The sequence below is a fragment of the Engystomops pustulosus genome, chromosome 8 (assembly GCF_040894005.1).
Source record: "Engystomops pustulosus chromosome 8, aEngPut4.maternal, whole genome shotgun sequence".
Taxonomy (NCBI): Eukaryota; Metazoa; Chordata; class Amphibia; order Anura; family Leptodactylidae; genus Engystomops; species Engystomops pustulosus.
In genome coordinates this window covers 20,581,003-20,604,812 of record NC_092418.1, presented here as the reverse complement: position 1 = coordinate 20,604,812, position 23,810 = coordinate 20,581,003, and the positions used below count along the sequence as shown (strand labels likewise).

The 23,810-nt window shown below is 43.2% G+C and overlaps 2 protein-coding genes across 3 annotated transcripts; one reads left to right on the top strand and one right to left on the bottom strand.

Moving 5' to 3' along the window:
- Positions 1 to 1,141: 1,141 nt before the first annotated feature.
- Positions 1,142 to 23,809, bottom strand: ASB8 (ankyrin repeat and SOCS box containing 8). 2 transcript variants are annotated; one of them, XM_072120107.1, is made up of 4 exons: positions 23,647 to 23,809; positions 6,250 to 6,368; positions 6,053 to 6,157; positions 1,142 to 5,304 (listed from the first exon to the last, which is right to left on the bottom strand). In XM_072120107.1, exons 2-4 carry the CDS (start codon positions 6,352 to 6,354, stop codon positions 4,672 to 4,674), a joined length of 843 nt encoding a protein of 280 aa, XP_071976208.1. In that variant the 5' UTR covers positions 6,355 to 6,368; positions 23,647 to 23,809; the 3' UTR covers positions 1,142 to 4,671. The 2 variants fall into 2 exon arrangements, with proteins under 2 accessions (XP_071976208.1, XP_071976207.1); XM_072120106.1 differs by lacking the exon at positions 23,647 to 23,809 and adding an exon at positions 16,453 to 16,529.
- Positions 18,614 to 21,458, top strand: NHLRC4 (NHL repeat containing 4). The gene is made up of 2 exons (XM_072122563.1): positions 18,614 to 18,747; positions 20,199 to 21,458. The coding sequence occupies exon 2, from the start codon at positions 20,200 to 20,202 to the stop codon at positions 21,253 to 21,255; it is 1,056 nt and encodes a 351-aa protein (XP_071978664.1). The 5' UTR covers positions 18,614 to 18,747; position 20,199; the 3' UTR covers positions 21,256 to 21,458.
- Position 23,810: the final 1 nt, after the last annotated feature.

Below are 23,810 nucleotides of genomic sequence, written 5' to 3'. Positions count from 1 at the left end.
TGAGCAAAACACAGCAAATAACATTGGTGTATGATAGATAACACAAGAAAGGTCACAGCAGCTCAGACCCCTACACAAAGGGGGGTGCAGAGCCTTAATGGTTTAGGTTGGAAAAGAGGTCATTATCCAAGGAAAAGAGGCAGCACACTCGGATCAAAAAAAAGTGCAGAGGCAAGATAATTTTGGTGCAAGGTTTTGGAAATAAAGTGGTAATGCACCAAAATGTGGCGCTGAAATATACTCACCCCCGCATCTTATTTTTTGGATCTGGATGAGCTGCCTCTTATCCTTGGATAAAAAGATAGATAGATAGATAGATAGATAGATAGATATGAGATAGATAGATATGAGATAGACAGATAGATATGAGATAGATATGAGATAGACAGATAGATATGAGATAGACAGATAGATATGAGATAGACAGATAGATATGAGATAGATAGATAGATATGAGATAGATAGATAGATAGATATGAGATAGATAGATAGATAGATATGAGATAGACAGATAGATATGAGATAGATAGATAGATATGAGATAGATAGATAGATATGAGATAGATAGATAGATAGATATGAGATAGATAGATAGATAGATAGATATGAGATAGATAGATAGATAGGAGATAGATAGATAGATAGATATGAGATAGATAGATAGATAGATATGAGATAGACAGATAGATAGGAGATAGATAGATAGATAGATAGATATGAGATAGATAGATAGATAGATAGATAGATAGATATGAGATAGATAGATAGATAGATAGATATGAGATAGATAGATAGATAGATAGATATGAGATAGACAGATAGATAGGAGATAGATAGATAGATAGATAGATAGATAGATATGAGATAGACAGATAGATAGGAGATAGATAGATAGATATGAGATAGATAGATAGATAGATAGATAGATATGAGATAGATAGATAGATATCAGATAGATAGATAGATATGAGATAAATAGATAGATAGGAGATAGATAGATACATAGATAGATAGATAGATAGATAGATAGGAGATAGATAGATAGGAGATAGATAGATAGATATCAGATAGATAGATAGATATGAGATAAATAGATAGATATGAGATAAATAGAAAAAAGAGGATTTCATGGCAGTCTCCGATCTTCTACAATCTTTATTTCATTGACTACTCACATATATACATTTAAACAAACTTTATGGCAGGAGCTTGGAACGCGGGGAACCCACGCAGGCGACGGGCGTTTCGCACTTTATCCGGCGTCAGAGGTGACTGACATATAATAGATGATTGATAGAGAGAGATGGACATAGGGGGGTTGATCTGAATCCCCTATATATGACTGGCGTCTCCCTGCAGTCGTCCTCCCGCTCTCCTCGGGTTGGATGGATCGGTTGTGTCAGACTCAAACATCCGTGTCCCTTCATCCCCCCCAGCTTGGTGCTATCATTTATCCCGATCACAGGAGAGAGGGGACCTGTCAGCTCCTGCTCATGTCTTCATCTGCCGGGCTGCACTGAGCAGCAGTGACAGAGCTGTGAGTGCGCGCTATTATGTGCAGCGGGTTATAATGTGCGTCACTATGTCCCGGGAAACGCTCGACAAAACGCTCGCCGCGTGACTTCAAACCCAATGGAGGAACCCAGTGTTACCTACCTGACCCATAATCTCAAGGGGGAGGGCGGCAGGGGAATTGTATGTACCACCAGTAAGAATACAGCACCTTCACATTGGAAGATTTAAAAAAAAGAAACTAGTTTTATTTTTATTATTCATGAATTTTGGGAATTTATTAAAAAAAAAAAATTCCTGTGTGTTTTTGTAAATTCTATGTAAAACCGGTAGATGAATGAACAAGTCATATAATTTGTTATTTATTTATATATTATGTATTATTTATGGGGGAAACAGCGCCACCTTTGTAAATAGGTTGTGCCTGCTATTGCAGCTCAAATTGGTCAGAAGTTATGGATCCTTTCCGTTCAGAGGATTATTACTTTTGACTATCCCTCCCATAAATTAAAATTTTTTTAACACGTCTATTAAAATTTTGACACCTCCTATAAGCTGGAAATGTAGGATAATGGCAGTCACGGTGTATTTGAGGTGAGACTGTGGGAAGTTTGTCCCGTCAGATAACTTTTACCTTATTATCTATGAGAGGTTAGCCGCTTATTACAAATCTCAGCTCTGGTCCGGTCAGATCCGACAAGCCTTCAATCCATCCAATATCTGCCACCTGGGAGACATGACGAGACCGGAGATGACTGCATGGACGGATGGCGGCTATGCTATATGTCTGACTTTCAGTCATAATGTAGAATCACTGCGGGTCCATACTATACAGTATTATTAGTGCCGGCTGATATCCAGGACCATCATGTGACGGGGCTTGTAGATACAGATATGGGGCGATTGCTCCATTTATACATGGGGACAGGGATCACCCATGATCACGGCAGTCGGACCCCCTTTAAAAAGAGGAGAGTCAGTCCTATGCCCCATATCAGAGCTAGTAATCAGCTTCATTGTTGACTATCCACACTAATAGAACATGATCCTTCAATGTGACCCAAACCCCCGTCCCCTGTTACTGGTTCTGGCAGGGCCGGGGCAGCGGAGCGAGAGCTGATAGTCCCAGAATTATAAGATTAATGAGGCACGGCCGGTGCCTCTTCTCTGCCAGGCCCCTAGGCCTGATCTACTAGATAGTGAGTGATAGTCATCTGTATGGGTCACAGGTGAGTGGCGCTGCGCTGCACCATCGCTTTCCCATCGTTATGTAAGCTCGTTAGCGTATGCAGATCATTGCCCCCGTTCTCTGGCTCCTGTCCACGTGTATTATGGAGGATTATACTGCGTCTCCCTCTAAGGACATCACCCATAATCAGAACCCTGTGACTAAAGCCTTGAACAAAAAATATTCCACTCACTCTATAGTTCTATTCGGGTCCGAAATGACCGCGACTCGTGACAGAGCAGCAGGTACGGAGTTAGTAACTATCCAGATCTTTATCAAATCTAAGTGACAGCTCTAGAAGGATGACATTTCCTTTCGATTTACTAATATTAGTTTATATACTTTATAGGACATTATTTTTATATTATATTATTTTTTTATATTACTTTGAGACTAACTTTACTTTTGAGGGTTGTTCTATCGCGGCCGCCATCTTGGTCAGCCGATTGTGGCGGGAGGAAGTGGCGCTAGCTGGGGAGTTTCCCTGCAGTGGCCACTACAGGGGAAAGAGAGAATTACATGGGGACATTCAAATAAGTAGATGCTCATAGATAACAATAGGGGGAAGATAGTTGGGGGGGAGGGGGAGTGTATCATACGCTGGCATATTGGTCGTCAGTGTATGATGTGAGCCCCACCTCCCAGATCTATCAGGATGCCGGGTGCCCTGATAAGTGCAATGGGGTTGTGACATCAGGCTGTTCTACATTAGGTCTAGGCTGGCCTGGAATTGCACAAGTTTCCTCTGCAGGCTTAAGGTAGTGCACAGGAGCGGGACGGGAAGATCCCATGCCGGCCCCTCCGCTGCCAAGCTTGCCCCCTTGTAGTGAACGTAAGGAGGAAACGGTGTCATTTCATATGTCAAAAAAGTGGCACAAAAAGCCCCCATACACAATGGATCTGTAAAGGGTAATCCCAACCCTCCCCTGTCTCCCATACAGTCTACATGCACCCCTCAGCAGAGCAGAGCCGAGCATGCAGGTATAGAGGCCGATCTGAATATAGGTCTGATTTTACAAAGATGATTTTTTTTTGCCGATTCTACGATGACCAATATCTTCCATGACGGCAAACGCATAGAACACGACATACATAGTCAGAGACTTCCCGGCTAAAACGTCCATCAATAAGAGTCTAGTCTTCTCTCTCCTTATGAAGTTCCCACTGCCCTACATATGTCGGACCCTTGCTTCATTTAACCTCTGCTGAGCTGGAAGACAAGATTTCTTACAGGGCAAGAATGGGGGAGTGAGTGACAGGCGCATCCTCCTGGCGGAGGGAGTCTCTGGAAAGGTCAATGGAGAGGGTGGAGTGTGGGATGTCGCCCCCAGGGACAAGCGGTTATTGTCTACAAAACACTTTAACCTTTTCATCACAGAGGACGAGCTTTAGGATTATGACGCGAGTCTGGGGTGCCCGGTCAGGAGTACTGCAGAAAACCCTCCGATGATCCAACTTTACTGAGATTTCAGATAAATTTATGCCACAACTTGGTTGTACAAACATCACAAAATTGTGACCTCTGGGTCCTCCGGTTTCCTCCCACACTCCAGGTGGATTAGATTGTGAGCCCCATTGGGGACAGGGACTGATTTGGCAAACTCTGTGCAGCGCTGCAGAATCTATGTGCGCTATATAAATAAAGGAATTATTATTTAACCATTTCAAATCAGGATCCACTGGGCACAATAGCTTCCATAGAGGACCAAGCCTTCCCCAATGTCCTTGTCCAGCAGATTCTCCCAGTGCCATATGGTCCTCTGTGTGGCGACTAATATAAGATTCTCCAAAATCCTGCAGGAGTCACTTCTCAGCTTGTCAATGGGGCATGAAATACTAGAAATGACCCCACACATTACCATGAATAGGAGTCAAGGTCTTTACCTCAGGATAACAAGGCCGGTGGGGGTCTCCTCAATGGTCCCATGTCTTCAGTGTAGCAGCAGAACATAGTCCTGTATGGATTTAGGAATAGGCAACTCCGTCACCACCTTCGACAACTGGCGGTCGCCGAGACTCCCTCTCACCGCCCGCCTCGCCAACGCCTTCAGCGTGCCGGGGACTGAGCACAATTTCACAAGCCGCTGGCAGAGCTGGGCATCGCGGGCAGCCTCGGGGGGCACACCACCTTCTCTCCTCAGCTTGAGGGTACCACAAGCTCTGTGCAGCAGTTCAAGGCATTCCTCCTCCCTCTCACCACCCAGGCCTCTGCCCATCAGCACCGCCAGCCGCCCCGCTGGGTACTGCCCCTTGAGGTTAGCCGTGTCAGGCTGAGCCCCATACTCCAGGAGCAGCCGCACACTCTCCAGGTTCCCCTTCATTACCGCCCAACTTAGAGGGGTGTCCTGGTTGTAGTCTCTGCTATTGACCTTTGCACCCCCCTCTAGCAATGACTGGACGCAGCCGTCCATATTTTTAAAGGCGGCCCAATGTAAGGGGGTGTCCTGATTACCATCGGCTGCATTGGGGTCTGCGCCGTACTCCAGGAGGATCTCCACACAGGTGTCGTCTTTTTCGGCTGCATAGTGCAGGGCCGTGCGCTGGTAACCATCGAGTGCATTCACCTGCAGGACAGAGAAACATCACGGGAGGTGTCTGAGCATCTAATACAGAACACATACTGCGCACAGCTGTCTAAAATGTGAACAGCCCCTCAGATAACGTATAAAATGTCCTTTAAAGAATTCCCTTTTATTTTAGTTTCTAACTATAAAAATTTAATCCAAAATCATGTGAAAATGAAAAGAAGCAAAAAAAAGCCAATTGTACCTGAGAGGAGTCAAGTTTAGAGGCTGCAAGAAGAGTGTCACTTCAGATGCCCCCATCTCGGATTCTATAGCAACTATAATCATGCTGCTGGTGTCATATTAAAGATAAAAAATCTCATCTTTCGGATCAGCCTTGTGGTTCTGTTATGTACAGAACCAGAGATACAGACATAAAACATGGAGCTGCAACTAAACATCAAGTTCTTTCTTTTATTTCCTTGTGTATCCGATTCTATAGATTCCAGATCCACAAGTCTGGTGCAATCTGAAAGATGAGATTCTTATCTTTAATATGACACCATATTGCATAGACTATGAAATAGGGGGATCTGAATTGACTCTCCCCCTGCAGACTCTAAATTTGACTCTTCTGTGCTCATTTTCACATGAATTTGAAGGAGATTTGTCTTTTTATAGATAAACAGATGAGATGAGATATCACATAAAAGAGTGAATTTCCCATATCCCATACCTGAGGAGGCTGGCTGATTAATGGAGTAAAATCTGGTGACAGTGTCCCTTTATGAAAGCATTCCCTACTCACGTTAGCTCCGTTCTCCAGAAGTAGCTCCACACAGTCTGCGTCGCACACCATGCAGGCGCTATGTAGAGGCATCAGGGTGTCGTGAGGGCTATTCACATCGGCTCCCTGCGGATAGAAAGGGTCAAGGTTACAGGACAGATGTCACCAGGTGACCGATGCGGGGCAGATCACACCAGGCTACGAGGTCTCACTCTCACCTTGCGGATGAGGGACTCCACTGTGTCTCCAGGTAGCGACCGGATGGAGGAGATTGTACGGATCAACCTCTCCGAGAGGGAGCACTTCCTGTACATGTGCAGCATGGTCAGGGGGGGATCTAGAAGTAACATATAAAGGGTTAACTGGTCATGAAATTAGGTGAAGTTTCTAGTTCCTAAACATAAAAATAAAATTGTCATATCTGACCCTGAAAAAACGGAGTGACAACTTTCATTCCAGCATTATAAGAAATCTACCACCACAATAAACCAGGGGCACTTACTCATAGATCCAGGCACCGCGACTGTGGTAATCTTCTTATATATGTTATCCACGGCCTCCTACCTTCTAAAATCAACTTTTAAGATTATGCTTATGAATCTGATGGGCAATGCCAGTGGTCCTCCGTGTTGCAGCTTCACAGACTGTTACACTGTGCAGGAGCACTTCCCCCTCCCACCGTGTGAAATTACAGCTGGCAGGGGAGCTGCTAAAGGAGTAGTGTAACAGACTGTGAAGCTACAGCACGTAGGAGTGGCTCTGGTAACGCCCGGCAGAGCCCTTCTGGCTTATTAGCATAATTATAAAAGTTGATTTTAGAAGGAAGGAGGCCATGGAAAAACATAAGGAGATTCCCACAGTCTAATTTGTCATGATAGATTTCCTTCAACTAACATTTGCATTAAATACGGGTCCTTGTTTTACTCCCAAATGTTAGATCTGTCATCGGGAAAGCTGGGTGTAAAGCTTACAGCTTTCTCAAAACCATGCATGTCCGTACCACACATAGTATTCATTCCTAGGAAAGTTGGGTGACAATAATTTGGACAGTGATTATCACTTCTATTCCATCTTACACACTTTCCTATGATCCAGAAGGGTAAGCCTGCAGTAAATATGCACCAGGGATTCATCTCCTGTCATTTTTGATCCTGGGAAAGCTGGGTGGCTAGTATTACCACCTTCCATCCTGCATTCTTAAACCCTAAATGTAAAAATCTAGTTTACGCGCAACTTTCTGTATGGCACAGAAACAAAGGCCAGAGAAAAGCTGGGTATGCAGGATCGGGCATAATGACTATTACCCAGCTTTCCCAAAAGTAGAATAAGAGTGTAGAGCTGCTATGGGCGCTCCATAAGTGCAGGAATGCAGATGAAGGACATGAATGATGTAGAAGGTTCTCGTCTTGGCCCGGTCTCCCCTTTCGGCGCGCTGCTCCGGTGCTCCCCAGGGGGAAGGCTGAGGTGCTCTTCCCTGCCTGCACTCACCCCGGGGGGAGGCTCCCTGCCTCTGGCACTCGGCGGGCACATGAGACGGACCAAGGCGATGCCTCCCAGGGCTGCTTTTAATGGATGAAGAGCGGAGAGCGTCTCCTTCCATTAATTCTTCCTCAGATGGGATGAAATATTCAGCAGGAGGAGGGGAGGGGGACATAGAGCGGGGCTTCCTCGTAGGCAAAAAGCGCGCTCTGCCAAATCCTCACATACACGCCGAATATTAGGGGAGACTTTAACCAGTTTGTTGCCGGGGGGAGCAGCTGTAGACGGCTAGTCCCATAGTACACGACATGACAGGACTGGGAGCGACGCGCTAACGTACAGCAGCTGGAGTCTGTCAGCTCCATGACCGCACATCCGACGCGCTCACAACTTTTAGCCGCGTTTAGCGCCCCTTAGAAACGTTTCGCACGTGTGACACAAAGGGAGAACGTAAAGACACACAATATCCGAGCTGACATATAGCAAACGCTACTCAGCCGTACACGAACCGTACATGCCGGGGCAGGAAATCCAACGCATCGCCGCTGACATTGCCAAGAGAGGATAATGAGGATCTGATACATTGTAACCGAGCAAACATAGAGGAGATTGTATCCAATCATATACAGTATATATACTACACCTATATACTAATCCTATACCTTATATAGGGATTGTATCTGATTCTATACATTATATGTATCTTTCACACAGCATACAGAGGACATAGGAGGGTTTCCTCCTAATGCTATACATTATATGTATGTACTACACAGGATACAGGGACATAGAAGAGATAGTATCCAATTCTATACATTATATGTATGTACTACACAGTATACAGGGACATAGAAGAGATAGTATCCGATTCTATACATTATATGTATGTACTACACAGTATACAGGGACATAGAAGAGATAGTATCCGATTCTATACATTATATGTATGTACTACACAGTATACAGGGACATAGAAGAGATAGTATCCGATTCTATACATTATATGTATGTACTACACAGTATACAGGGACATAGAAGGGATAGTATCTGATTCTATACATTATATGTATGTACTACACAGTATACAGGGACATAGAAGGGATAGTATCTGATTCTATACATTACATGTACTACACAGTATACAGGGACATAGAAGAGATAGTATCCGATTCTATACATTATATGTATGTACTACACAGTATACAGGGACATAGAAGGGATTGTATCCGATTCTATACATTATATGTATGTACTACACAGGATACAGGGACATAGAAGAGATAGTATCCGATTCTATACATTATATGTATGTACTACACAGGATACAGGGACATAGAAGAGATAGTATCTGATTCTATACATTATATGTATGTACTACACAGTATACAGGGACATAGAAGGGATTGTATCTGATTCTATACATTATATGTATGTACTACACAGTATACAGGGACATAGAAGAGATAGTATCCGATTCTATACATTATATGTATGTACTACACAGGATACAGGGACATAGAAGAGATAGTATCTGATTCTATACATTATATGTATGTACTACACAGTATACAGGGACATAGAAGGGATAGTATCCGATTCTATACATTATATGTATGTACTACACAGTATACAGGGACATAGAAGAGATAGTATCCGATTCTATACATTATATGTATGTACTACACAGTATACAGGGACATAGAAGAGATAGTATCCGATTCTATACATTATATGTATGTACTACACAGTATACAGGGACATAGAAGGGATAGTATCCGATTCTATACATTATATGTATGTACTACACAGTATACAGGGACATAGAAGAGATAGTATCCGATTCTATACATTATATGTATGTACTACACAGTATACAGGGACATAGAAGAGATAGTATCCGATTCTATACATTATATGTATGTACTACACAGTATACAGGGACATAGAAGAGATAGTATCCGATTCTATACATTATATGTATGTACTACACAGTATACAGGGACATAGAAGGGATAGTATCTGATTCTATACATTACATGTACTACACAGTATACAGGGACATAGAAGAGATAGTATCCGATTCTATACATTATATGTATGTACTACACAGTATACAGGGACATAGAAGAGATAGTATCTGATTCTATACATTATATGCATGTACTACACAGTATACAGGGACATAGAAGAGATAGTATCCGATTCTATACATTATATGTATGTACTACACAGTATACAGGGACATAGAAGGGATAGTATCTGATTCTATACATTATATGTATGTACTACACAGTATACAGGGACATAGAAGGGATAGTATCTGATTCTATACATTATATGTATGTACTACACAGTATACAGGGACATAGAAGAGATAGTATCTGATTCTATACATTACATGTACTACACAGTATACAGGGACATAGAAGAGATAGTATCCGATTCTATACATTATATGTATGTACTACACAGTATACAGGGACATAGAAGAGATAGTATCCGATTCTATACATTATATGTATGTACTACACAGTATACAGGGACATAGAAGGGATAGTATCCGATTCTATACATTATATGTATGTACTACACAGTATACAGGGACATAGAAGAGATAGTATCCGATTCTATACATTATATGCATGTACTACACAGGATACAGGGACATAGAAGAGATAGTATCCGATTCTATACATTATATGTATGTACTACACAGTATACAGGGACATAGAAGAGATAGTATCTGATTCTATACATTATATGTATGTACTACACAGTATACAGGGACATAGAAGAGATAGTATCCAATTCTATACATTATATGTATGTACTACACAGTATACAGGGACATAGAAGAGATAGTATCTGATTCTATACATTATATGTATGTACTACACAGTATACAGGGACATAGAAGAGATAGTATCCGATTCTATACATTATATGTATGTACTACACAGTATACAGGGACATAGAAGAGATAGTATCTGATTCTATACATTACATGTACTACACAGTATACAGGGACATAGAAGAGATAGTATCTGATTCTATACATTACATGTATGTACTACACAGTATACAGGGACATAGAAGAGATAGTATCTGATTCTATACATTATATGTATGTACTACACAGTATACAGGGACATAGAAGAGATAGTATCTGATTCTATACATTACATGTACTACACAGTATACAGGGACATAGAAGAGATAGTATCTGATTCTATACATTACATGTACTACACAGTATACAGGGACATAGAAGGGATTTTATATGATCCTATACATTATATATGTATGTCATCAGAGGTCACACTAACATTTTTCCAGAAGGGTAAAAATACTCCTCTCACCATTTTTGAGGAGTATTTTTACCCGAGGAGGAGTATGAAAATTTCGGTAAAACACTGCACACACAGCACGCGCACCACTACCCTCCGCTCACACAGCACGCGCACCACTACACTACACACAGCGCAAGCAACACTACACTACACACACAACACTACACTACACACAGCGCACGCAACACTACACTACACACAGCGCACGCAACACTACACTACACACAGCGCACGCAACACTACACTACACACAGCGCACACAACACTACACTACACACAGCGCACACAACACTACACACAGCGCACACAACACTACACACAGCGCACACAACACTACACACAGCGCACACAACACTACACACAGCGCACGCAACACTACACTACACACAGCGCACGCAACACTACACTACACACAGCGCACGCAACACTACACTACACACAGCGCACACAACACTACACACAGCGCACACAACACTACACACAGCGCACACAACACTACACACAGCGCACGCAACACTACACTACACACAGCGCACGCAACACTACACTACACACAGCGCACGCAACACTACACTACACACAGCGCACACAACACTACACTACACACAGCGCACACAACACTACACTACACACAGCGCACACAACACTACACTACACACAGCGCACACAACACTACACTACACACAGCACACACAACACTACACTACACACAGCGCACACAACACTACACTACACACAGCGCACACAACACTACACTACACACAGCGCACACAACACTACACTACACACAGCGCACACAACACTACACTACACACAGCGCACACAACACTACACACAGCGCACACAACACTACACACAGCGCACACAACACTACACACAGCGCACACTACACTAAGCGCACACTACACTACACACAGCGCACACTACACTACACACAGCGCACACTACACTACACACAGCGCACACTACACTACACACAGCGCACACTACACTACACACAGCGCACACAACACTACACTACACACAGCGCACACAACACTACACTACACACAGCGCACGCAACACTACACTACACACAGCGCACACAACACTACACACAGCGCACACAACACTACACACAGCGCACACTACACTAAGCGCACACTACACTACACACAGCGCACACTACACTACACACAGCGCACACTACACTACACACAGCGCACACAACACTACACTACACACAGCGCACACAACACTACACTACACACAGCGCACACAACACTACACTACACACAGCGCACACAACACTACACTACACACAGCGCACACAACACTACACTACACACAGCGCACACAACACTACACTACACACAGCGCACACAACACTACACTACACACAGCGCACACAACACTACACTACACACAGCGCACACAACACTACACACAGCCCACACAACACTACACACAGCGCACACAACACTACACACAGCGCACACAACACTACACACAGCGCACACAACACTACACACAGCGCACACTACACTACACACAGCGCACACTACACTACACACAGCGCACACTACACTACACTACACACAGCGCACACAACACTACACTACACACACAACACTACACTCACACAGCGCACACAACACTACACACAGCGCACACTACACTACACACAGCGCACACTACACTACACACAGCGCACACAACACTACACACAGCGCACACAACACTACACACAGCGCACACAACACTACACTACACACAGCGCACACAACACTACACTACACACAGCGCACACAACACTACACTACACACAGCGCACACAACACTACACTACACACAGCGCACACAACACTACACTACACACAGCGCACACAACACTACACTACACACACAACACTACACTCACACAGCACACACTACACTCACCCGGCCTTGCTCTTAAGTCCCGTCGCCGGGACAGCCCCGCTGTCCACATGTCTCCCCCGGGGCCGGTGCTCTCACTCCGGGTCTCTCCGGCACGCCCCTTAGTCACGTGCCCCGCTGAGCGGCCCGGCGCGCGATGTGTTCGCGCTAGTGACATTTCCCTAACTTTACGCATGGCAATTATTTTGGGGGGTAATGGCGCCTCATCACGCGTCTATGACGCGTGGTGAGGCGTTAATGCGACCTCTGTATGTCATACACAGCAGACAGTCACTTGTCACTCGTGTATTTCGTACCGTAATCGTTTTCCATATATAATGTTGTCATGTTAGGCCCCACGCACACGACTGTATGAAATACGGCCCCATGCATTCGAATGGGCAACATGGCCATCCACGGCAGTATTGTCCACCGTACCGTAAGCGAACGTATAAAAATATAAACCATGTACTATTTTCCAGCGTATTACCGTTCTGTATGGCCCATGGAAGTCAATGGGAACGTATAAAATATGGGCTAAATAAGTGCTACATACGGCTGTGCATCGTATGCTGCTGTATATATATGCAGTATCGAGAAGCAGTGGGAGGGGCATTCTGTCACCCAGCCAATAGTCAGCCAGCCATCATCTGCCAGCTCTTAGTATTTTATACGGATACGGTGCAATACGTCCCGTATTTACGTCCAGAACCCAGCCGTATATACAGAACAGAAAAGCCCATACAGTCGTGTGCCTGTAACTATGTTTGTACGCAACTAGTAGCAATATGTAGGGACGTGCCGCTAGTAGTGTATGTATGGAACTGTAACGTTAACCTCTCTGTGTGTAACAATTGCAGGGACACTACGTACAAAAGAATTTCCCCCCCCCAGGGGATCAATAAAGTACTATGGCAGTGATGGCAAACCTTTTAGACACCGGGTGCCCAAACTACAACCAAAACCCACATATTTTTCACAAAGTGCCAATGCGACAATTCAAGCAGTAACTTATTACTCCCTGCTCTGCCACAGGTTTAAATTGTATAGGCACCTGAGGACACCAATACAGTAGAAAGAAGGAGAAGAAGTTTGGATTATCATTGTAGCTTCCTTCCAGGGTCGTGGGCTGCCGGGGACTGCAAGAGGCCTTGAGTCCTGTCTGGCAAACTCTACCCTTGGGTGATGGCAAGGGTGCCCATAAAGAGGGCTCCGAGTGCCACCTCTGGCACCCGTGCCATAGGTTCGCCACCACTGTACTATGGTATCGAACACAACTGATGAAGGATCCATTCCGGATCCGAAACGAGTCTTGTCCTGATATATTTATTGTTTTTATGTATATATTTTAAAATTAAAGTATTCTCGGAAAGCATTGCGCCGGTTCCTTCATTGGATCCACGGGATAGTCAACTGGTTGTCTAGAAATAGAGACCACTCTGTTCCTATATCCTCATTGGTCACACCCAGACCACGTCCCAGAGGCAGCAACCTGTTCCAAAAACGCTTATGTGTGTTGTGCCTTCAGCACAACACTATAAGGTGAGTTTCCACTCAGCGTCTATATCGCATCACCTCCTGGAGATAATCCGCACATTGAGCCCCCCCGAATAAAGGGACATAGAAGAGTTTGTATCCGATCCTATACATTACATGTACAGTATACAGGGACATGGAAGGGTTTATCCCAATACTATAAATTATATGTATTTTAATGGTTTTTTTTTTTTTTTTTTTTTGGGGGGGGGGGGGTTTAATTAATTTAGAAACTGATTTGGGGTTTGTTCTGGGGTCTGATATGACCTAATGGGCCTGAAATTGAGCTGATCTCCTGTATTACTACACAGAACATACTTAATTTGCCCCATCTATAAAAGCCAAGCCCCTTAAAGGCCTCTTCTATTCTGCCAAGGCCTATGTAGTTTGTCGCATCATACAACAATCATAATGCAGTTTTATAAGGCGCTACAAGAAGAAAAGATGCGGCAGGCGAAAACTTTTATCCTTATTCACATCCAACCAGGAATCCCAATACATCTCTTCATGTTGTAGGCTACAGGCACGCTACTGGAGAGCACATCCAGTACTGCCACCTGCTGGCGAGAATGAGCATTACATACAAAATACAGAAATTCAATTCTGACTTGTATTCATTAGGATGGGACTGCAGCTTCTAGGGATTGTCCCCATGTCATTTATTTGTAAGGATGGCCTAAGGGGGCTATGGAGGATAGGTAGAGGGGGTCTTATCCTGCTGTGGAACAATTCATCACCACCATATATCATAGCATATGGCAGCTTCTACCTTCTTTAAAAGGAAATCTACCACCAGGATGAAGGATTGTAAACCAAGCACACGGACATACTGGTGTGTGCGCCCACTATGGCAGGATCTGCTCTTCTTGTAGCTTCTTATACCTTTGTTTTTAAGAAAAAGAGGCTTTAAAATTATGCAGATGAGACTTTGGGGCCCCAAGCTCCATTGACATCTATAGAGTCTGGAGCCCATGAGGCTCATTTGCATAATTTCTGAAACCTTTTTATTACCTAAGAAGCTACAGAAAAGCAGAACCTACCAGAGGGGGCACTCACCAGTATGTCAGTGTGCTTGGTTTACAATTCGTTATCTTGGTGGTAGATGTCCTTTAACTCTTTATGGGAACATGTCAATATTCCTACTTAGAGGTCACCTGTTGCTGAAGAAATACCCTCGCCAACTGCCTGCATGTCCACGGGCGGGCGCAGAACGCTGGGATGTGAAGCTCTGCAGCAGCTGGCGAGCCACATGGCCGACACTCTGTGACCAAATGCAAAAAATTCCTGCTAAAATCCTGCTAAAAATAGCAACATGTCCTGAAACATGTGCCGCAAGTGAAAGGGATCCTAATGAGCCCCATACCCCATGTAGGTGCAATATTGTGCACAGTTGTGTTTCTGATGCCTATGGATGCGGCTACATGAAGATTTTGCTAAAATTTCCTTGTATTGTCAGTCCCCGGTGCCCCTCCACACAATCCATGGACGCACTTCCTATACTTGTGCAATGGAATATCCAGGGATCATTTTCTAGGATGAATCCAAGACAAAAATCTGCAGCGAGCGAGACCCTGTTGCGTTTGAAAATGCATTTTGTGAGCAGCGGGGGAGGAGTTACTCCTGAAAGCAGACGCGTTTAGACCCAAAGACTTGCATTTCGGGTACGAGCAACACACGTAATCAATGCAAAGACGTGTGTTACTATATTACTAGTTCCCAAACGGAAGCAATTAGGCTGAAACGCGTCAGGGATCGGGAGAAGCTCCGCCCCACTGCGTTTGAATTGCTTTTCTAAGTGCAATGTGTGAACGTGGCTTTATAGGGGTGATGTGCACAGATGTGTGGATGCGTCCCAGTGCCTACTTAACGTTTTTGTACGTTTTGCACCCTCATGCAACCTTGACGCATTTCATCAGGCCGCAAAGTGTCCCACAGCTGCAAATCACACATCAAGATGTCCCTAAAGCAACAACCACATATAAAATCCTTCAAATAATGTAGGAGAAGCATATAAAGGCTATAAATACACCCCACACCATCACAACAAGACACCACAACCCTCTCCAGCACACAAGCCCCCATATTGTGCTCATACAACTACTGACAGCACAGCTACCCCGCTCTCTAGCGCCACACACAGTCACACGGCCACACACTCACCTACAGCACAGCTCTAGTCAGCTTAGCGCACACTGACGCGGTAGACACTAGTTCGACCAATCAGGAGACTGTAAATTTAAAATGACAGCGGAGCGGACCAATGAATGAAGACGACTGTGAATAGGCGGGGAAATATTGCTGGCGGAAATACAGTTACTATTTTTGGTCACTGCGGAACTCCGTACGTCGCCATATTTGGTACTGGAAACCGGCAATTGTTTTCCCAGTGCAGTATGTGCCTGTGCAGTTTTGTTGGATTATTATATACCAATGTTATTAAAAGGAATAAAACTGAGGGTAAAATAAATAAAAGTCATAAAAGGGTGTAATTTATGAGAAATAATGGAATAGAAGGCAGGCCTAGCAGTTTCCAATGGCAACCTATTGATTCTCTTCTATCAATAGAGAGAACTAGTTGCTATGGGTAACTCAGAGACTTTAAGGATAACTGCACATGTTGCCAATTGTTATTTGGTTAAAAAAAAACACATGTAAATCCTCACAAATTCTCATGTGTGTATTTACTGTGGAATTTGTGTTATGGGCAGTGCATTTTTGATGCATAGGTTATTAGGGTATACACAAAGCAGATGGTTTTCATGGTCCATTGGTCCGATCCAATCAGAGACAACATAATGCAAGTCCTGCATGAAACATTAAATTAAATGGGTGCAAGAAAAAAAAAACGTATGGCACTCGGATGTTATCCTAACACATTCTGTGTTTCACACACGTGTATCAAAAAAGCTGCTCAGTGCTGTACACATCAGATGTTAAATCATGACACAACTTAGATGACACTAGGACTATAAAAAAAAAAAAAAGATGGGTAACCCTAGCACTCAAATTTGATCAAAAACATATAATTTGACACTTGATTTTCAGGCAACTGCCCTTTGTGTTTACTGGTAACGTGTACTGATCTGTGGTTTACCTTCATATTGGACTTGTCGGAAATACATAGGATGGGCAGTGAGCACACCTGCTTATACATATTCTACACTATATACATTCTGTTCATGAGATAAGACCTAGAATTATGTCTTCCAGCCTGTTACCAGAAACCCCCTGACTACGTGCAGGAGTTTCAGTCAGGTGCCAAAATTGATAGAAATTATCTATTTGGGGACAACATGTCAGAATCAGTTGATCTACATCTATTAAAAGAGGCGAGGGTTAGGGTGATGTCACACGTGGCGTTTTTAGGCCGTTTTTGGGCCGTGTTTAGTGCGTTTTCAGATCGTAAAAAACGCATGCGTTTTTAACCAGTTTGAATTAAGATAATTGGTCCAACCTGTCAAAAACGCATGCGTTTTTTACAATCTGAAAACGCACTAACTTCAAACGGCCTAAAAACGCCATGTGTGTCTTCACCCTTTAGGCCCCTTCCACACTAGAATTTTTGACGCGCGAGTTCTGAGCTTGCTTTTGATGCGCAGGACTTGCACTCTGTCCCATGGTTTCCAATGGGCTAGTCCTTATTTGCGTTTGTTTTGACGCGCGTCAAAATCGCAGCATGCTCTATTTTTGCGTTTCACGCCCCATTCAAGTCTATGGAGACGCATCAAAAACGCAATACGTTTTAAACGGATGGGGTGCTAGGTGATGTGAAACATGAAGAAGTACCAATTTAAGAAGGATGTGATTTAAAAACGCATGTGAAAAACGCACTGAAAAACGTCAGTTTTTCACGCATTGCACCCTGACGTGAACCCTAGTGTGGAAGGGCCTTAGTTGGTGGACGTGAGGAAAGTAGAACAAATGTTGTCATGAATCTGAGACACAGAAACCTTCAACTTTGTCCTTTAATTACTCAACATCATATAAAGCTTTACTATACATATCCAGGTGGTTGTTATTTAGATTAGTGACATTTATGGTCCCTTTAGGTTTGTGATGTGTAAGTGGTTTATAGGAAATAGTTCCCATATCTCAGTCGGTAAACATTTCATGATCAGTTGTAAGGTATGTTACTGTTAGTAGTACTATGTATATCATTGCTGTACCTTTGGTTTTACCCATAAGATCAATATTGGAGACTTAAGGGACGTTCTCAGTTAATCAGTAATACATCCCTGTATCAGAATGTGAGAGGAGGAATGCCAATTTACCATGGAGCTCATGCCTATCATGTTTATTCAGCGCTGGGTTAATAGGTGTTACATAATCCTGGTCTCCAACAACATTATATCCAGGGAAGTGTTTAGGAGATTATATTGCGAGAGACGGATTATCACTCACTATAATATTGCACAGAAGGATCTGGACTCACTTGGGGTGAATGATCTAGTTGTCGTAAGTACCAAATTATTTAAAATGATAAGTATAGATAATAAAAACAGACAGTTTGAAATCAGGGAGTATTTACCTTATAGTATTTTCCTACTAGATTTAGGATATATGTTAAAAGGTGTGACCCTGAGGTCAAAGAGCCAGGCATTGCATTGGAAAACTAACTATACAGGCAGTCCCCGGGTTACGTACAAGATAGGGTCCGGAGGTTTGTTCTTAAGTTGAATGTGTATGTAAGTCAAAACTGTATATTTTATAATTGTAGTTCCAGACAAATTTATTTTTTGCCCCAGTGACAATAGGAGTTTAACATTTTTTTGCTGTAATGGGACCAAGGATTATCAATAAAGCTTCATTACAGACACCTTACAGCTGATTATTGCAGTCTGGGACTATAGTAAAGCATCCAGAGAGCTTCACCAAAGGTCACAGTGGGCAGAGGAATCGCCTGTAAGTCGGGTGTCCTTAAGTAGGGGACCGCCTGTACATTGGAAAGAATCGTTACCAGACATCTTTACTAAGTTATTGATGGATTTGCTCATTTGGCGTTGTAAACAAGGACCAGGGTCCAACACTGTTTGGGTCCAACTGGAGTTCTTTGAGACCACTAAAGGTTATATCTCAGAGGAGCAATGCTGAGGTGATGTAGACCCACTGGCTTTCCACAAATTTGACCAGGCAGTGGGGTCTAAAAGATTGAGACTTCTTTCACCTACTACTCAATCAATCAATCAGATATGGTCTTTACTACCGGGTCCCCCAATTCATGCTTTTCCTTAATATCAAATATTGATGTGTTTTTGGATTGAAGGCATGGGTTTGTGGTACCAAGGAAGCGGTAACAAATTTCAGGCACACAGGTAGAGTTTAGGGCACGTTCAAAAATGGTATATTGGGTGAGGTCGGGGCAGTCTAAGTTGATGCACTAGGGCAGTGATGGCTAACCTATGGCACTGGTGCCAGAGGTGGCACTCAGAGCCCTTTCTGTGGGCACTCAGGCCATCACCAGAGATGACTCCAGGTAACTTCCTGCAGTCCCAGACAGCCCAGGACTTGCTGTGCACAGAGCTATTTTAAAGGGACAGCTCTACCTGGGACTATTTTCTGCTTTATTTGTGTCCTCAGAGTGCTGGTATCAATGAGAACTGTGACAGAGAAGGGAGTATAAATCATAAATTAAATTTCTGTGTTGGCACTTTGCGATAAATAAGCAGGTCTTTGTTGTAGTTTGGGCACTCGGTCTCTAAAAGGTTTGCCATCACTGCACTAGGGTATAAGAGTTAGATCTGAAGGGCACGCAGATGGATAGGCAAGGCTACAGAAGAAGCCTAATCCATGAATATAGGTCACTTAAGAGCACTTGAGAAGAATTTAATGGCTGAGAGTAATAATCATCGTTTATTAAATAAACTGAGAGTAATTAATCTGCAATTCATTCAATATTTATTTTTCAGAATGATGGACAGTACTCTGGAATTTTCTCGTCAAAAAGAAGATCTAGTCCGCACAGTCAGAAGTCTTCAGGTAGCTTCACAGAACACTCTCCAAAAAGCCGTCCCTCTTCTTTCTTCTCAGCCCGGACTTGGCCTCCTGAAGCCTTCACATGTACACCAACTCTCCAAAAAGACCACTCAAGTCTGCAGAGAGCTTGAAGATGTGGGCAACCTTCTTTTGTTCCGTCAAGATGAACTTGCTCAAAAAATCTCGGTGCCTGGGAATGGGGGAGCGTCTTCGCTTCACTGGTGTTCAGATGGGACCCTCTATGTATGTGGAGATAACGGCCCTTATATACATTTACTGAATAGTCATGGGAAAACTACTCAGACTTTCCACTGCTGTGATGATGTGCTCTTCCTTCCAGATTGTGTTACCATGACTCGTTTCGGTGCTGTGGCAGTCACTGATATATCTGAGGGTTTAGTCCGAATTTACAGTCCAAATTCACATCCACCGTGGATTAAAGTGGGTGGTATCTTCAAGTCCCCAAAGGGCATTGCTGTGGACTCCTCTGGACGACTCCTAGTTGCAGAATACACCTCTGGGGAAGTGCAAGCTTTCCATGTGGACCGAGCCAATCGCATCCACGGAGTCAAAAAAGTCTTAGGCCTCCGGGGACCCCAGTATATTTGCTCTACACCAGATGGAAGGTTCGCCGTAAGTGAGGAATGTGGAGATGTAAAGTTATTCACAGCAAATTTAAAACTGTCTGGATCCCTTTCAGAAACTTACCAACATGAATTTGGAAACCCAACCGGGATATGCTCCGACCCTGAAGGAAATATTTTAGTAGCAGATGTCCAGAAGAGAAACATCACCCTCTTTCCCCCTAGCGGATCACCTATTTGCATAGTGTCTCAGGGTCTATGTAAACCAACAGGAATAACATGTTCCCATTTTGGGCTCTTATACGTGGCCGACTCTGGGGATAATTGTGTGAAGGTTTACAAATACCGTGCAAAACCATACTACACCCCTGTAAGCCCCCGCAGGTCAGGAGAAGCCCCCTCTTAGATATCAGTGAGCTTTGGAGATTGATTATTCCCTCTGCAGTATTATAGTAGTTAGAGGTTTACCTAACTTTGGACATGGGTCTGAAGCTTCACAGCCATCAACCCCAAGAAAACAAAACTATATGTTTGAGAATCTTCCTTCTCCCACTACTCTTAGCAGGACCATAGACACAATGATTGTCGCTAATAAACATTTAGACTTTGGTATCAACTTGTATTCTTACTTGATTGTATGTATTTTACCAAAGAATTGGTTTGTAAGACCAATTATTGCAGCATTAAATATATGTTTCACCTCAACTTTATGTGATTTTACTTATTTTTTGTTATTTTGTGGCTGTGTCCTATTTCCACACCATCAGCACATGAACAGCTCTGGGCGGTTTCTCACTAAGAGGGCGTAATCCTTGTTATCAGTAGTAGTTCAGGTCTGCTATGCCACCACATACTTTCTCTGTGCTGACAGTGAGTATACAATATATATACTATCATTATAGTGCTATAGCTCATAGCCATCCGTTCATAGTACTACTCTGTGTGTCTGTGATATGTTAGAAGAGTTATGACTATCGTTCAGCATTATGAAGAACAATTTAGCTTTATTAGGTTACTAAGAAATCCATGATTTTATGACTAGACGTGTAATGATGCTGTGTGACTGGTAATTAAGTTACTGCACTATAGTAAATGGCTATTATTAGATTAGCATGAGTGCCACTGGAGTGCACTATTTATTATCATACCCATACTCTGTATCTGCTTACTGTCCTACTGATATGTCACACCACCCTACACGTCTGTGCATCAAAGTAGTTAGCACTTAGCGTTTTGAAGTTTTTCTTATGATCAAGGATAGGACCAGCTTTCTTAGTCTATTTCACATGGATAATACAAAATGTGATGTCACAGTACAGAGATAATATACACCCAGTGATGTCACAGTACAGAGATAATATACACCCAGTGATGTCACAGTACAGAGATAATATACACCCAGTGATGTCACAGTACAGGGATAATACACACAGTGATGTCACAGTACAGGGGATAATACACACAGTGATGTCACAGTACAGGGGATAATACACACAGTGATGTCACAGTACAGGGGATAATACACATAGTGATGTCACAGTACAGGGGATAATACACACAGCGATGTCACAGTACAGGGGATAATACACACAGCGATGTCACAGTACAGAGATAATACACACAGCGATGTCACAGTACAGGGATAATACACACAGTGATGTCACAGTACAGGGGATAATACACATAGTGATGTCACAGTACAGGGGATAATACACACAGTGATGTCACAGTACAGGGATAATACACACAGCGATGTCACAGTACAGAGATAATACACCCAGTGATGTCACAGTACAGGGATAATACACACAGTGATGTCACAGTACAGGGATAATACACACAGTGATGTCACAGTACAGGGGATAATACACACAGTGATGTCACAGTACAGGGGATAATACACACAGTGATGTCACAGTACAAGGGATAATACACACAGTGATGTCACAGTACAAGGGATAATACACACAGTGATGTCACAGTACAGGGATAATATACACCCAGTGATGTCACAGTACAGGGATAATACACACAGTGATGTCACAGTACAGGGATAATACACACAGTGATGTCACAGTACAGAGATAATACACACAGTGATGTCACAGTACAGGGGATAATACACACAGTGATGTCACAGTACAGGGGATAATACACACAGTGATGTCACAGTACAGGGATAATGCACACAGTGATGTCACAGTACAGGGATAATGCACACAGTGATGTCACAGTACAGGGATAATGCACACAGTGATGTCACAGTACAGGGATAATACACACAGTGATGTCACAGTACAGGGATAATACACACAGTGATGTCACAGTACAGGGATAATACACACAGTGATGTCACAGTACAGGGATAATACACACAGCGATGTCACAGTACAGAGATAATACACACAGTGATGTCACAGTACAGGGATAATACACACAGCGATGTCACAGTACAGAGATAATACACACAGTGATGTCACAGTACAGGGATAATACACACACAATGATGTCACAGTACAGGGATAATACACACAGTGATGTCACAGTACAGGGATAATACACACAGCGATGTCACAGTACAGGATAATACACACAGTGATCATGATGTCACAGAACAGGGATAATACACACAGTGATGTCACAGTACAGGGATAATACACACAGTGATGTCACAGTACAGAGATAATACACAGACAGTGATGTCACAGTACAGGGATAATACACACAGTGATCAGAACAGGGATAATACACAGTGTAGATGTGGATTGTAGCAGTGGTTTGGACCCTATGCTCTTACCCTTAGTGTTTTTAGGAGAATACGAGTTCTATGCAGGTGTCTTCTCTTCCTGGCTCTTTGCCGCTGCCCTATATGTTAGTAACATAAGACAAGATGAACATAATGTAGTATCTATATCATCATGACAACCAGTTTACACCGGGAACTATACATCTCGGTCACTT